At 48.9% G+C, this 15,189-nt stretch overlaps 1 protein-coding gene across 5 annotated transcripts in view; it reads right to left on the bottom strand.

The window, feature by feature from the left end:
- Greb1 (growth regulating estrogen receptor binding 1) overlaps positions 1–15,189 on the bottom strand; it is a 132,053-nt gene that overhangs the window by 16,813 nt on the left and 100,051 nt on the right. For all 5 annotated transcript variants that reach the window (XM_087907239.1, XM_087907234.1, XM_087907238.1 and 2 more), the window contains exons 18-26: positions 14,839–14,975; positions 13,202–13,541; positions 11,980–12,095; positions 10,275–10,471; positions 9,254–9,358; positions 7,617–8,245; positions 4,408–4,510; positions 2,527–2,685; positions 952–1,094 (exon numbers count right to left, since the gene is read on the bottom strand). In XM_087907239.1, the coding sequence (XP_087763365.1) occupies positions 952–1,094; positions 2,527–2,685; positions 4,408–4,510; positions 7,617–8,245; positions 9,254–9,358; positions 10,275–10,471; positions 11,980–12,095; positions 13,202–13,541; positions 14,839–14,975 (1,929 nt within the window). The remainder of the gene's footprint in view (positions 1–951; positions 1,095–2,526; positions 2,686–4,407; positions 4,511–7,616; positions 8,246–9,253; positions 9,359–10,274; positions 10,472–11,979; positions 12,096–13,201; positions 13,542–14,838; positions 14,976–15,189) is intronic.

Genomic DNA, 15,189 nt, shown 5'->3' with positions numbered 1-15,189 from the left:
CATTCTATTCCTTTCACTGGCTTTGGCCCCTCAGCAAATTCCTACCGACCCTTCAAAAGTCCTTTCTCTACCCCACCTGAACTGCAAAGGTCAATTATCCCGGACCTGAAATGCTTGACTCCAAGGGTCCTACAGATTTAGGATTTTTTTTCAGACCTTGTGACATTTCTAAGGACTTTTCTAGCTGGGCATTCACAGTCTCAAATCCCAAAGGCTCTGAAATCTGTGTTGAGCATTGTGTTAGTGATGACTTTGGACGTCCCAATGAGGGAAGCTCAGCCGATGCTCATTTATAAACCGATGATGATTAGGCCTAGATAGGATGCTTTTCCAGCCGGGGAACCCTGAATGAACTACAGGTGTAGTTTGTGACACAGTACCCTGATAATCAGTCAGCCTGAGACAGCCTGAGCCATGGCCAGGGAGTTTAACTCATCTATTCATTCATAATACAGGAAGAGCTGGTACATAAGAGAGGCAGGAGTAAGCTGCTGGCGCGCAGTAGGTGCCCAATAATCCGGACTCCTCCCGTATTATCTGATTCCTGTGTCACAACCATATAATTCTCCTTCCTGCTTCATGCTGTTCTGAAATCTTGCTCACCTCCCTTCCAAATCATGAACCCTAAGGATAAAAACAAGGTTGATTTGTATCTGCATTCTCAGGTCCTTCTAGTGAGCGCTCAGTGAGTGTCCCTAGCATTTTGGATTCTCTAGAGCCTGAAGATAGGAATGACACCCTTAGTCTCAGCCACTATTATCTGGATGACCACAGGCACTGTACTGTAGAGTCGACAACATGTCATGACCTATGAGGGCTGCCTGGCAGGCATGCAAGGGCTTCCAGAACTCTCTTCTCCCATTCTAGAACTTTATCAAGGAGCCACAGGGAAACAGACACAAGGGCTGTGATGTGGCACCAGCAGAGAGCCAGCCAGTGCCTGAAGCCTACCTGGTAGTGGGGGTGGAAGCCCATGTACTGGTGGCACTGTTCACAGTGGTGGTATGTGTTGTATGCTGCATACTTGGATAGTCTCATACGTGCTGTCTGACGCCGCACATACAGGTCCTCCGGCTTCCGGGAAGTCCCTCTGTCTGCAAATATATTCCCGGAGTTAAGCAGCATCAGCCCAGAGCAAACACCCCACCCCTGACTGCCAAACTCAAGTGAATGCATTGCTCACAATAAGCAGCCCACAGATGGGCTGTACCAGCCCTGAAGATTGTTTCTCGTGTCTCTAGGCCCTGGTCATAGGAGGTCAGCATCTCAATGGGGATACTAATACGGGAGAACTCGGATTGCATGGCATCATACTTGTGGATCTAAAAACACTTTGAAGGAAGGTTTCCATGACTAGGAAATAAATTAACAGCATGTATGGTCCCCAGTTTCTTCAAGGAACTTGGTAGGAGTAAGATTGTAACACTGGTCCCTCATTAGGGCTATCTATGGGAAGGGACACCCACACCCCTCCTGTCAGTGACAGGGAGTCAGGCCAGCAAGTACCTTTTATCTCTTTGGAGACAAGGTCTCACTATGCAAGCCAGGCTAACCCCCAACTCTTGACCCTCCTGCCCTAGTCTACGACGTGCTGGGATTACAGATGCACACTACCACACCCGGGTTATAGGTAAACTGTTCTCCCTAACATGACATTTATCAAATTTTTTCAGGATACACTAATAATCCCACAGGTCACTCCCAGCAGGATTGATTGAGGCTGCCCTCATAGACCATAGAAGTCAGCATCCCTGGGGAGAAAAAAGAGAGGCTGAGGACAGAGGAACATATGCACCCATTTGGTGACAGACTCATAAATAAAAATTCTCATCTTTTACCTTCCAGTAACCAAACCTTCAACAGATCCTGACCATAAGTCTATGGGTAGGGGTGGTCTCATGGGCTTTGTGGTAGTTCTTTCCTTCTCCCAGCAATGGGCAGTCTCAGTTCTAAACCAGGTTCTGGCAAATCACTCACTTACTACCAAAGAGTATCCCTAACAGGATGCATCTCAACCAAGCTGACATTTATTAATACATAAGAAGCAATTGAGCCTATGTACTTTGGGCAAGAGTGAAGTAAGACATCTTACTTCACTAGCTTTTCACTGGCCAAGTCTGCCCTCCCTCATGTGCATGAGTGTGTGTGTGTGTGTGTGTGTGTGTGAGAGAGAGAGAGAGAGAGAGAGAGAGAGAGAGAGAGAGAGAGAGAGAGAGAGAGAGAGAGCTATGTATCCACATGCCCACATAGGTACATTTGGAAACTAGAGGTTGACCAGATGTCTTCCTTAAGAACTTTTTCCATTTTATTTTTTGAGATAAGTTTTTGGCTGAATCTGGAGCTCAACGATTGGCTATACTGGCTGGTCAGCAAGCCCCTGAGATCCACCTGTCTCTATGATTCTCCCACCTACAGATGTGTATTCCAATGCTCATCTTTTTACATGGATGCTGAGGATGTGAGCTCAGGTCTTCATGTGTGGACAGCAAGCACGTTATGGAATGAGCCGTCTCCCCAGTCCCTGACCTTCACTCTTGATGCTCTGGTGATGTGAACAAATCAGACTGGCATCTTCATACTTCGGGTCATGAATGATGTAATCAAAAGGCATCTTCTTGAAGAGTTCCAGGTCTGGCCAGGGGTCAGTGAGCTGGAGGTAATGCCAATCCGATTCCTCCGGGAGGCCTACGGGATTGGTAGAAAAATGGATGCATGAGAAGCCAGATGTGAGGATGTGCTCTTTAACTGTCCAAGGATGGTGTGTGGAGCTGAACCATCATTCATTTATGGCTTCCTGGGGATCCCTACATATCTAGAAAGCTGCTGACATAGTTGTACTTCAGGATGGCTCAACCTGAACGAGGTCATGCACTGGGATATGTCCCTACCCAAGTGAACAGCCCTCACTCTGTGTCCTGTAGACACAGGTCTGCTCTCTGCCCTTGCATACTGGCTTCCAACCCTCCAGAGTCCTGAGTCCTGAGCCCTGAGCTCACACGGCCTTCCAGCAACACCTACTTCATGCACAGCCCCAGCTCCTTGTCCTTGTGGTGCCTGTGTAGGTTTCTTCCTTATTCTATCATCTAAGTCACCCCAGCCATAGGAACTCAGCTGCTGTCACTTCACACTAAAGAGTACTGCAGAGGTCAGTGACGCTCACAGCATAAATCACATCTTATACTTGCCAGCAGTCTCTTACACTAAGCTAAGTATAGCCTTCTGTTGCTCATCAAGTTTCTCTGTGAACAGCCAGGCAAAAAGTCTAGTGGGCCCAACTCCAACTGCATAATCTATTGATATCATGTATGATGGTAAATATGTGATATAGAGGAAGTTATAGATGCTTATTTAAGTCTATATCCTATGCCCAGGCAGTGGGCATGTATCCAAGAAGGAAGGAGAACAGAGCTTACTAGAGCTTTCATAGGAATTTCATACCCTGTGATACAGAAGGTATCCCTGCTTTGCAAGAAAAAAAAAACTGACCCAATAGAATAGTTAGGATTTGGCCTTTCAGATTTGATGAAGTGCATTTAGATCCTGTCTTTATCACTGATCTATCCAAGAAAGCAAGATGACAGAGATTCAAGCTCCTGCTATGAGAAAACCACAGAAACCACAAGGCCACGGAACAGCAGAGGGCTGGATGGGAGTCCTGGGATCAAAGCTTCTCTTGATCAAGTTCAACCTCAGAAAGTGCTCACAGGAGTTGCTCTGATGCCAGAGTGGGTAGCTGGTGACCTCTGCATGGCAGTCAATTCCCCTTACACAAGGGCACAGATTCACTCACCAGGCCAAGACCATGAACTGCTGGGCAGGACGTGAGGAGGAAACAGAGTAGGCCTTACAGTTAGCACAGGGCATGTGCAGAGAGATGCATGCCCTACTCAGAACAAATCTACCCAGTAAACAGCAAACCCAGACACCTCCTTCTCCCGGTTGAATTTAATTCTTCTCCACCCCTCAGATGCTGTTCTAGGTATTTGGTTGCCTGAGTTGTGGGGGACCTTCCCTGATGAAGAACTCCACATTCTACAGACCACAGACTAGTACTGCTCAGTTCCTGCTTTGGTGCTCTCCAGCTGGACTTCCCGTGTGAGAGGCTAATATCCCAGCTCACAGATCAATGTGAAGATCAAATGGGCATAGTATCTATCACAGTGCTTGACACACAGAAAGTACTCATTAGGCATGAATTGCTTTCGCGTTAGCAAAAGCAATTCATGCCTAATGAATTTCTTGACTGTATCATTGAGGAAAACAGACAACAAGAAAGAAAAGGCCCTTGGGACAAGTCAAACTGTGAACCTGAGAGCCCATCCTGAAAGGGAGAGATAGAGTCACCAGGTCACTGACAAAGGTTGGTGAGTATTTGCCCGAGCCCAGGGTTCACAAAACACAACTTACTGGTATTGATCTCCTCTTCATCATAAACATCCACTTCTGTCAGTCGAATCAGCATCCTGGACAAGATACTGAGGAACTGCAGGTAGGCACCCGTCTTCCCTATCTGTGAAGACACTGGAATCAGAGCCCAGGGGCAGGAAGGGTACGCGCGCTCACACAAGCATATACATGAACATACACACACACAAACATACCCACACTCACACAAGCAAGCACAAACATACACATACATGAATAAATACATACACACATGCATGCATATACATGAACATACATACACCCACATGCATGAGCACATACATACATGAATATACACACATACATGAGCATACACACACAAATTTAAAATAAAATTACTGAAAAAGGACTAATGATCAATGGACACATTGCAATGTGCTTATTTTATTAATAATCCAGTACCCTGCTTCTCATCTATTAAATAAGTAAAAGTGCTACAGCTGTAAGATCCAGCTCTGTGTGGGTGCAGACATGTGGGGGCTCTTAGAAAACCTGTTCCTTTCTCTACTTTTTATGTGTGTTAATGTATGCATGTGTGTGTGTGTGTGTGTGTGTGTGTGTGTGTGTGTGCATGTAAAGGCCAGAGGTCAACATTGGGCGCCATTCTTCAGCCCCAGTCTCTTCACTGACCTAGAAATTGCTAATTGAACAATGCTGGCCCGGGCACCTGCCTGTCTCCATCTCCCCAGCACTGTGATTACAAGTAGGAAACCCATGCTTGTATTTTTATGTGAGTGTTGGGGCACAGAACTCAAGTCCTTATGCTTGTATGACGATGCCAACAGATCCATCACCCCAACTCCATTTTTTCTGATTTTTTTTATTAGAAAATGTAATATATAGTCATTTTAGATACTGAGGGGAAAAATAAGATTGAGAATAAAGTAGACTGCCACTGATCCTGCCTCCCCCCCTAAAGACAGTGAAGGAGCTAGCCTTCCCAAGATGCCTCAAGACATACTCAAACATACAATAATTTCTTTCCTAATTAATATGACATTATGTGGGGGCATGTTGATTACAAGTTAGGATTTTTAAAGAAATCTCATTGGCGAAATGAAGAGACCTCTTAAAATGTTTGTGGCTGAATTCTAGGTTACATTTATCCTCATATGTGTGTAGTCAGCCAAACAGTTAGCCAGGAGACTTTCATTCTGGGCCATTTCTCATCATTACAAACAATACTAACATGAGTGATCTTACATGCAATTTGTGCATTTGCATTTCTCAGGATGCATCCCTGGAGATGAGCTTGCTAGTGGAAAGACAGAACATGGTACTGATTACATGGTACATGATCATGAGACATACAGAGCTGTCAGTGTGCTCTCCTGGGAGCCAGGCGATTCTCTAAGCACCTACACCTCTACACAGGCAAATCAGGTGACATTTGAACAAAATGTGGTTCCAGGCACTTGGACCCCAGGCTCTTCTCTCAGTCTTTGACCAGTTCTAAAGATCATGTCACCCTCCTCCTCCCACGCCCACCACAGGCGGCACCCAGACCCTTGAGGTTCTATGTGTGAGTGTGTCTGTGTATGTGTGAGTGTGCAAGCGTGCATGAAGACAAGAGGTCAATATTGGCCGTCTTCCTCAATTGCCCCCCTGATGTGGGATTTCCCTCTGTATGCTGTGATTACCATTAGTGAATAAAGAAACTGCCTTGGACCTATAGCAGGGCAGAACTTAGGTAGGCAGGGAAGACAGAACTGAATGCTGGGAGAAAGTAGGGTGGAGTCAGAGGAACCATATAGCCCTGCCAGAGACAGACACTGGAACTTTATCCAGTAAGCCACAGCCACGTGGCGATACACAGATTAATAGAAATGGGTTAAATTAATATGTAAGAGTTAGTCAATAAGAAGCTAGATCTAACAGGCCAAATAGTGATTTAATTAATACAGTTTCTGTGTGATCATTTAGGGTCTAAGCTAGTTAGGTAGCCGGGAACCAACAAGCAGCTCCTCCTCCAACACCCCCCCCCCACATCCTATTTTCTTTAACACAGTCTCTTACTGAGCCTCCTAGCTGGTCAGTGAGCCCCAGGGGTCCTCCTGCTTGTGTCTCCCTAGCACTGGGATAAGTGTGTAGGCCACACCCAGCTTTTCAGTGGGTGCTGAAGGCATGAACATTGTGTTTACACAGTGAACACCTCACCAACTGAGCCATCTCTCAGCTCTGTTCTCTGTGGATTTGTCAGGTAAAGTGGTCTATGCTGGATACATAAGTATCAGTGGTAAGCTGAGTATGAGCTGAATCCAGGAAACAAAGGCCCCTGAGCCCCATTAACTGTCCACCAAAACTCTCCAATGCAAACTGTCACTTTGTTTCCTATGGGAGAAATATTCAAAGACTGTCCACCAGGGTGAAGGTAGGACTCTGCCTGAAATTACAAGATGTTCCTATCCAGACAACATCCCTACACCCCACACACATAGAGGAGAAAACTATGATGGCCAATGGAAGGAACCTAGCAAGGGATGGAAGATGAAACCACCCTTCCCATCCACCTGCCTACTCCAGACCATCAGAAAGAGTCTTCACTGTAATGGCTAATTTTAATTGTCAACTTGACACTATGTTGGGAAGAGAGTCGCTTTCTGTTGTTGTTGGAGACAGTCTCACTAGGTAGCCTTGGCTGTCCTGGAACTCACTGTGTAGACCAGGCTGACCTTGAACTCATGGCTGGAGCCACTGTCTCTGCCCCCAGGCCTGGGATTAAAAGTGGAAAGAGAGAGTCTTAATGAGGGTTGTCTAGATCAGGCTGGCCTGTGCCCGCATCTGTGAGGGATTATCCTAAGTATGCTTTTTGCTATGGGAAGACACAGCCTGAAGAGGGCGTCATGATTCCATGGGTCTGGGTCCTGAATTGCTGAAGAGTGGTGACATGGAGCCCAGCGTTAGGCGCGCGTGCATTTCTTGAATGCACACGTGACTGTGGGTGGGATGGGACTCGCTGCTCTGAAGCTCTTGCCATCTTGACTTCCCTATGACGAACTATAACCCGGAATGCTGAGCCAAACCAAACCCCTTCTTCCCTGAGTAGCTCTCTGTCAGGGTATCCTATCGCGCCAACAGAAAGGAAGCTAGGCCATCCATCGAAGGAGCACAAAGTGAACAAGCAGACACCCTGGAACCAAAGGCGACTCTGGAAGCCTGGCCTGTGCAGGGGCCGCAGGCACGGCACTCACCTGAGGTGGCCCACTGAGCAGCAGCCTGCGGGGGTGGAAGCTGTCCGCCCGGCCTTCGGCTCGGTTGCCGTAGTCCATGTGGCTAGGCCTGGGTACTGTCCACTGCCGGTAGTAGAGGGACTGTTCGGTTGATGTCATCGTCTTGCTGAGCAGGGGCCGGAAGGAGCTGGTCCACATGACGGAAGGGGAAGGCAGGAGGGAGGCAGACTTGGGCAGGCCGCTGCTGTCTGTGGACACGAACATGTCGTACACAAGCTTGGGCAGGAAGACGATGGGTGGCTGCCGGCAGGCCTTGGCCATGGAGCACTGCGAGGCCTGGAGGACTAGGACATTGGCAGTGGGCACGGCACACGTGGACGATGAGCCCGAGGAGGAGGAGGACAGCTGGGAGGAGGGGGCGGCCGGCACCTGCAGGCTCCTCTGGCCAGTCCGGAGGCTGGAGTCGGGTTGTGGGGCCAGCCCAGGGCTGTGCCTGCTGACGACCGGAGGTCCCTGACTCACTCGGAGCCGTGGTATCTCCCCAGGGGTCCTGCCCTCCTCTGCAGGGCCACAGGGTGGAGGTGACCTGGCAGGCTCTCCCTGTGGAGGTCCTGAGAGCTGAACCAGGGACTCACCATAGAGCACTGAGCCTACAAGACAGAGGAATATGGTTGGAGGCACCCTGGGAACAACCAGGCGTAGACTCACAGCTGCCCCTGTGCCTGCCTGAGGAATGCTGGGACAGTTTAAGGCAAAGTTGGTAGGCATACATTTGGCCAATCTCTCCTCCACAAACCAGACTTTCCTTCAGTCACAGAGTGCCAGGCTGACGCTAAAAGGGCATGTGTATCTGTGGGGTAGACCATACCCACAGGGTCAGCTCTCACTCCTGGGTTGTAAACCCAATTTCCTGATGGGCCCTGAGCTCTCTACACACGTGACCACAAACCAGTGTCTCCTAAATGCAGCGAGGCTCCACAGAACCCCACACAAGCCTATATGCCCTTGAGCTTCTCAGCCTGGACTATTCCCTCACCAGGAACATGATTTCCGCCGAGGTTCTCTGGAACCTTTGGTAAACAACTGTCCTAAATCTATCCTACGTGTGAGACAAGTGAAGGACTTCCAACTCCCAGATTATAATGAATGCCCAGTTTGATGCACACTTTAAGACAGGTAATGCTATTTCCTGGCCGTGGGATCTTGGTGGAGCCCAGAAACCAAGGCCCCCTTGGGGTTGGTGCCCACAGGAGGAACCATTTATTCACAGTCTCTCCTCCTGGGTACAGGCATCATGGGCTCTTGATATTACTTCTTCCACGAACCCTCCTAGGTTCACTTCTCTGGTCAAGGCTCTTGCTCTCCTCAGGCAGGGGTCCATGAAGGGTCATCAAAAGTGGCACCGCCACATGGCCAGGGTACTATGACCTACATTGCAGCCAGGGGGAGACTAGTCCTCTCCTCCCAGCAGCAACAGCTGGACCCGGAAGTCCTATCCTGGCTTCAAGGTCTCAGATGTCAAGTTCAATTCTAGGCTATTCTTGTTGAGTGTTCTCCATGTCCTGACTGGAAGTCAGGAACGGCATGGCCCTGGATGTTCTTCCCAGTTTCTGACCTGGGAGGCAGTCCCATGTGTGATGCCCCAAGTGGGGACTCACCAGATGCTTTGGAAGAGAGGGAGGAAGATGCTGAGTCGTGGGAGTGGGAGCGCTCCCTCTTCACAGGGCTCCTCTTCTCTGAGGTAGAGCCTGCATCAAAACACCCTGCGGACACAGAGGAATCACCATCCCTGACCTCACAGCCGGGCATTCAGTAGTGAAGACATCATGCCTCTTTGCCTGTTTCTTTTCTCGCTCCTTCATCCACCTGCTGCCATTTAAGTCCTGTACCTTACACACACATACACACACACACACACACACACACACACACATGCACACATGCATGCATAGACCTCCCTTAGACAGAATAAGCTCACAAAGGAGTTAAGAGACTAGAATGGGGTGGGTCAGGACAGGCCAGTGAGTCTAGCCACACCATAAACAAACAATATTTAATGCCATGGTCAAAGTCATGCTAAAATTAGCCGCCACACAGAAGATCCTGGTGAGCAGGACTTGCCACCTCAAAGGACAAGCTGCAGTCAGGCTACGGCACTCTTGCCTTGTGTTACTCAGTCAGCAGACAGAGAAATAAGAAAATTTACACGTCTCTCTTTACCCTCTGTACCCCCAAATGCACGGCATATTTACATCATTAGTTTCTACTTTCCTGTTGTACTAAGGACTACAGCCAGACACTGCTCTTATTTGTGTGTCATATTAAAAATACGGCATCAGACTCCTGGAGTCTACAAATGGTGCTGGCCTGCCCTCATAAACTTCACTGATGTTCAGTTTAGTGTCGGGTGAGTGGATTTCCAACAAAAGGGACGGGGAGTGAATCTACCCGCACTGAAAACAAAACCATAAACTTGAACCCTAAGACATCACCATTTCCTCCCTATTCTTTAAGAATTCTAGATCTTAGAAGAACCTATAAGGATTCCCATCTTCCCACACCAGAATGACAGAGAAGGAAAGAAAGGCAGAATCTGAACATGCTGAGAATGCTGACGTTAAAAGGATGGTCCAGGAGGGTGAAAGGAAAGAACACAGAGGTGCATCAGCCCCCCCTCACCTTCCACCCCTGCCTCCTCATCTTCATCCGTACTGCTTAACTTCTCCCCATCACTCTCCAAGACCTCGTTCTTGGCCCCCTTTTCCAAGGGGATATCGTTGCTCACAAAGTAGGCAGCCAGGCCCAATTCCTGCTCCAGGGCTGTCCTCACCAGGCAAGAGGAATTGATTAGACGTAGGTCACAGTACCTCAGAGACCTGGGGATAACAGAAGGTTTTCATCTGTCACATACTTTCCGCCAGGAGGCTCTACTGCTAGTGGACAGAGCAATGGTGCCACACCTGCCTTCCTCGTTAGACCATAGCCCACAGGGCTCTGATGCACGGAGAACCCCACTGCAAGCACAGAGCACCAAAGTCGGGTTCACGCTACGTCTCTGAGGGCACCTACCAGGGATCTACTCCTGTGGGGCATGTAATCAGGATACCACGAAATTTTGGATTGGGCAAAAGTGAGAACTGAACCTCAGCCTTGCTACTTTCCAGGGCTGGAAACTGACAAGGTGTGCAGCTTCTTAGAGGCTCTGGGTTTTTTCCCATTCAAAAGATGAGGCTAAGCCAGGCAGTGATGGTGCATGCCTTTAATCCCAGAGCTGGGGAAGCAGAGACAGGTGGATCTCTGTGTGTTTGAGGCCAGCCTAGTCTACAGAGCAAGTTCCAGGACAACCAAGGCTACACAGAGGAAACTGTATCAATAAAAAAAAATGAGGCTGAATATTCATACCTACATGTACTGTTGTAGACTGAATTGCTAAGTAGATATTCAGTTGAGCGATCCACACTTAATGTGCCCCTGTGTTGTGCTGGAAGCTAGGAGCATGACAGCAATGGAGTCAGTCACGCTTTGTAGGAGGACAAGTGACTTTCCATCCTAAGTGCCTGCGTGTAGCTAAAGATCTCAGGGAGTCACTCAATGGACATGTGTCTATGGTGACTGCAGAAATACACAGGTTGGGAAATGTGATGGTTTAATATGGCCCCCAGAGGCCATATTAAATGTTTCTATCCCAGTGGTGGACTCTTTAGGAGAGATCAGGAGGTGAGGTTCGCTGGAAGAGATGTGTCACTGGGATTGGGGCCAGGCTCAGTCTCACTCACTCTCTGCCTCCAACTTACAGATCAGATGTAAGCTCTCAGTTACCACTCAGCACCACGCCTGCCTGTCTGTCACCACACTTCCCACCATGACGATCAAGGGTTAGCTCTCTGAAAGTGTAAGCAAGCCCCTAATTAAATGCTTTCTTCTATGTGTTGCTTTGGTCATGGTGTCTCTTCGCAGCAATAGAACAGTAACTGAGAAAGGTGGCATCTACTCTTTGTACTTAACAACCTACTCTCTGAATGGCATCATGAGCCCCTCCTACACCAGACCTCACAATGGTCCAGGTACCAGTGACACTGGCTCCAGCTCTGGAGAATTTGGTCATCATTCCACATGGCGCTGTCTTCTCTAACAGAGACACCTCCCCACTGAGTCCATTTCCCCTCAGTCTGAACTGCAGATTTTCCAAACTTCTACCCCCACACAATGGTGTCCTCTGAGAAATGGCTAATACTGCTCACACCTCGGACACCTCACCCTGGAAAACCCAGCCCAAATATAGCATCCATGTTGACTGGGAGTAGGAAACCCCGCACCTGGGGCTGGGGTGTCCTCCTCCCCTCCCCATCCCTCAGGACCTCAGGGGCCCTGATTCCCAACTTACCGTGGCAGCGACTCCCCATGAGGATCCATCCCACTGAAGATGAGGATACAGGGCAGGCCCTCCAACTCCAAGTAGGTCTGGGGCCTCCATTCCGCATCCTCAATCTTCTGCCACATCTGCAGAAGGGAGAAGGAAGGCAAGCTGCAGAAGTGAGGCCTGACTCTCAGGGTTGCTACTTCCTGGGGTTGTTACTGAGCTTCCGTGAAGCTCAGGTTTTTCCTGTCTGAAAGACGAGAGGACCCAACGGCACCATTATGGATTAAATGCACTAATTGGTGCTGGTGAGATGGTTCAATTGTAAAAGCACTTTCCACCGAGTCTTATGACCCGAGTTCAATCCCCAGAACCCACTCAGTAGAAAGGAAGAACCAACTCTCAAAAGTTATCTTCTGGCCTCTACATGCATTCTGTGACATGTATTCTGCACATACACAATAAACAGTGTAAAAAAAAAAACCATACTAACTAGACGTGCAATGTGCAATCCATACTTAACATGGGCCACTTCCTAACCATCCTAGCTCTAGAGCACCCTGATGTCTATCCACTAGTTGGCGGTCCTCACAACCCATCTTGTAATACAAAGGAAGAATTTTATTCTGCATATGAGCATGTCATGAGTCACTGTGCTTTTGGTTGTTCTGTTCCTGTCTATCTCCCACTGCAGGGGTCGGGTGTGTGAGGACACCCTGTGGCCATTACTCTGGAAGACAGCGGGTGTCTCCAGCTGTCCCTGACATTTCTCCCTGGACTCTTCAGTGATACTGACTATGTCCTTCTTCCAGGCTTTCCACTTATTCTTTCAATCGATTTTCTCTGCCCCTTTTACATTTTCTGTCACCTGTGTATCTTAATAAGAACCTACAAGGGTACTCAGCTTTGAGGGACCTAGATCGATCCCTCCTTTACTACTGGGACAGGAATAGAGGCCCCCAAGTATGGAATACGATGTCTCTCCTAAAAGGAAAAGTAGTTGAGCTGAATTATCAAAGAATAAGCATCAGGTAAAGCAAAGGAAGGGAAAGGTGCCTTGGGAAGAGAAGAAAAGCACATGCTTCCTATCAGAGGACTGGTACTGCAGGCTGTGTTGGGGGACACAGGGATGTAGGAAAGCAGCAGAGGAGGTATAGGGGGAGGGAGGGTAGGTTCCAAGGGCCTGTTGCCACACCCCCTCTTGCCACCCTTTGATGAATAGCCCTCTGCCCCTGAGCACAACACCTACCTTGAGCTGCTTCACAAAGTGCTTGCCCACAGTGATGCTGGAGCTGGGGTGGCCCAGGATGATCTCAAAGTGTTCCTCCAGAGCCAAGCGTGCCCGCACATGGGCCAGCCGCTCATAGGCCACAGCTGCCAGGGGCGAACAGGGAACGCGCAGCAGGACCATGAGCCCGTGGCCACAGGGGCACTGCTTCGGAGAGTTGAGGAGGTTCTGGGTGATCTCCAGCGTCTCCACTGAAGTATGGTTTTTCATCTGCGGGAGGCCGCTCACAGCCATCATGGCGGCTGCGTAGTGCTGCACAAGAACAAAGGTCCTGATCACCGCGCTGTGCAGGCGGGGGAACCTACAAGGAACACAAAGAGACCATGCCCATGACCCCAGGACTGGCCATGCTTGCCACCCAAGACACAGGCAACTCCCAAGTTACAGACTCGATGGAAACCTGTAAGGGTTAGCTGCTGGGGACTTCCGAAACCAATACACAAATGCCTTGGTTTTGCCCAGTTGGGAGGGAGACAAAAGCATAGGCTTGTTGTAGCTGCTATGACTTGTGTACTTTCCAGTATGATGCATAAGAGACATGCCTGCCTAGTTTGTCATTAGCTCAGGCACTTCATCCCAGAAGCCAGGAGTGATGGTCAATCTTCATTATCAACTCGACAAGATTTAAAGTCATCCCAGAGACACAGCCCTCCATATGTCTATGAGCGTGCTTGTCTATGAGTGTGTTTTCACAGAGGTTTAGGTGACGGAGAAAAGGCATCCTCAACGGGGGTGGCACAAACCCATAGGCTGGAGTCGCAGATCCAGCTAAAAAGGGGAAAGCAGTGTTTCTCTCTCTCTCTCTCTCTCTCTCTCTCTCTCTCTCTCTCCCTCCCTCCCTCCCTCCCTCCCTCCCTCCCTCCCTCCTTCTCTCTCTCTCTCTCTCTCTCTGCTTCTTGACTGTAGCTGTGATGGAGTCAGTTCCCTCACACTATCCTGACTTCTCTGCCACAGGGCCTCTCACTAAACCTAACCAGATTGGTTAGGCAGCAGATCTTCATGACAATTTCCCTCTACTTCCCCACACTAGTGGAAGTACAAATGCACACTGCTCTCCCAGATGTTTTACGTGGATGCTGGGGATCCAAACTCAGGCCCTTACATGTGTACCACAAACACTTTCCTTGCTGGGGCTCACATGTGGTTAAAATAGTCATCATCCTCATTGTCCACATGGAAACCCCGCGAATTGTGGAGTGGTGTCAAGACCTTTAGAGGGTTTTGCTTTACTTGTGGGCGATGAGGTATGGCGCACGAGATGAACCACCATTCTTCAGCTGTCCAAAAAGCTTAAAGGAAAGACCTGGAAGTCTTTAACTGCTTCTCAGGGACTTAACTGTATCCCAGAATAAAAGTCCAGGTTAACAGTGACAAAACAGACACTGTAGGTAAAGTTTACCGTGTTCTCAAGAAGCTGTGTGACGGAAGTGCCGCTAACCCAGGATGCTTCAAATGCAGAAGATGGAGGGACTGAGACACCCAGGGAGGGAGGGAAGTGAACACCCTTCCTGGAGCTCCCTGGAACATTCAAAGACTCCCACTTTCCACTTACACTTGACGCTACCAAGTGTGTCTAGTAACTTTGAGGAGAAACATACCTTTTTCCTAAGGCAGTGACCATGGCCTCAAAGGAGCTGTCATATCGGAGCAAGGGGAGGCTGTGCCCTGACAGGGTGGAGTCAATAAACTCAGAGAGCCCAAAGTATTTCTTATTTTCATGATATAGGTCCACACCCTAAAACACAAGAGCATCGGTCACTCAAATGTCACATTCACAGGGCAAGGTAAGGTTCACAGGCCAGGCCTCTGGACTGCTTGACTGGCATTTTGAACACTGTTGATCCTGTGGTTCTGTGGGTGGTACTGGAGGCCTACAGCAAAGAACAAAGATGGTGTGTTCCCACCAGTCAAGCTTCCCATTCATTGGGCCCCAAGATCTTCACGGTTGC

The sequence above is a fragment of the Myodes glareolus genome, chromosome 6, assembly GCF_982192425.1.
Source record: "Myodes glareolus chromosome 6, mMyoGla1.1, whole genome shotgun sequence".
Classification (NCBI taxonomy): Eukaryota; Metazoa; Chordata; class Mammalia; order Rodentia; family Cricetidae; genus Myodes; species Myodes glareolus.
Note: the sequence above shows the minus strand (reverse complement) of the source record. Positions and strands in the feature narration are given on the sequence as shown.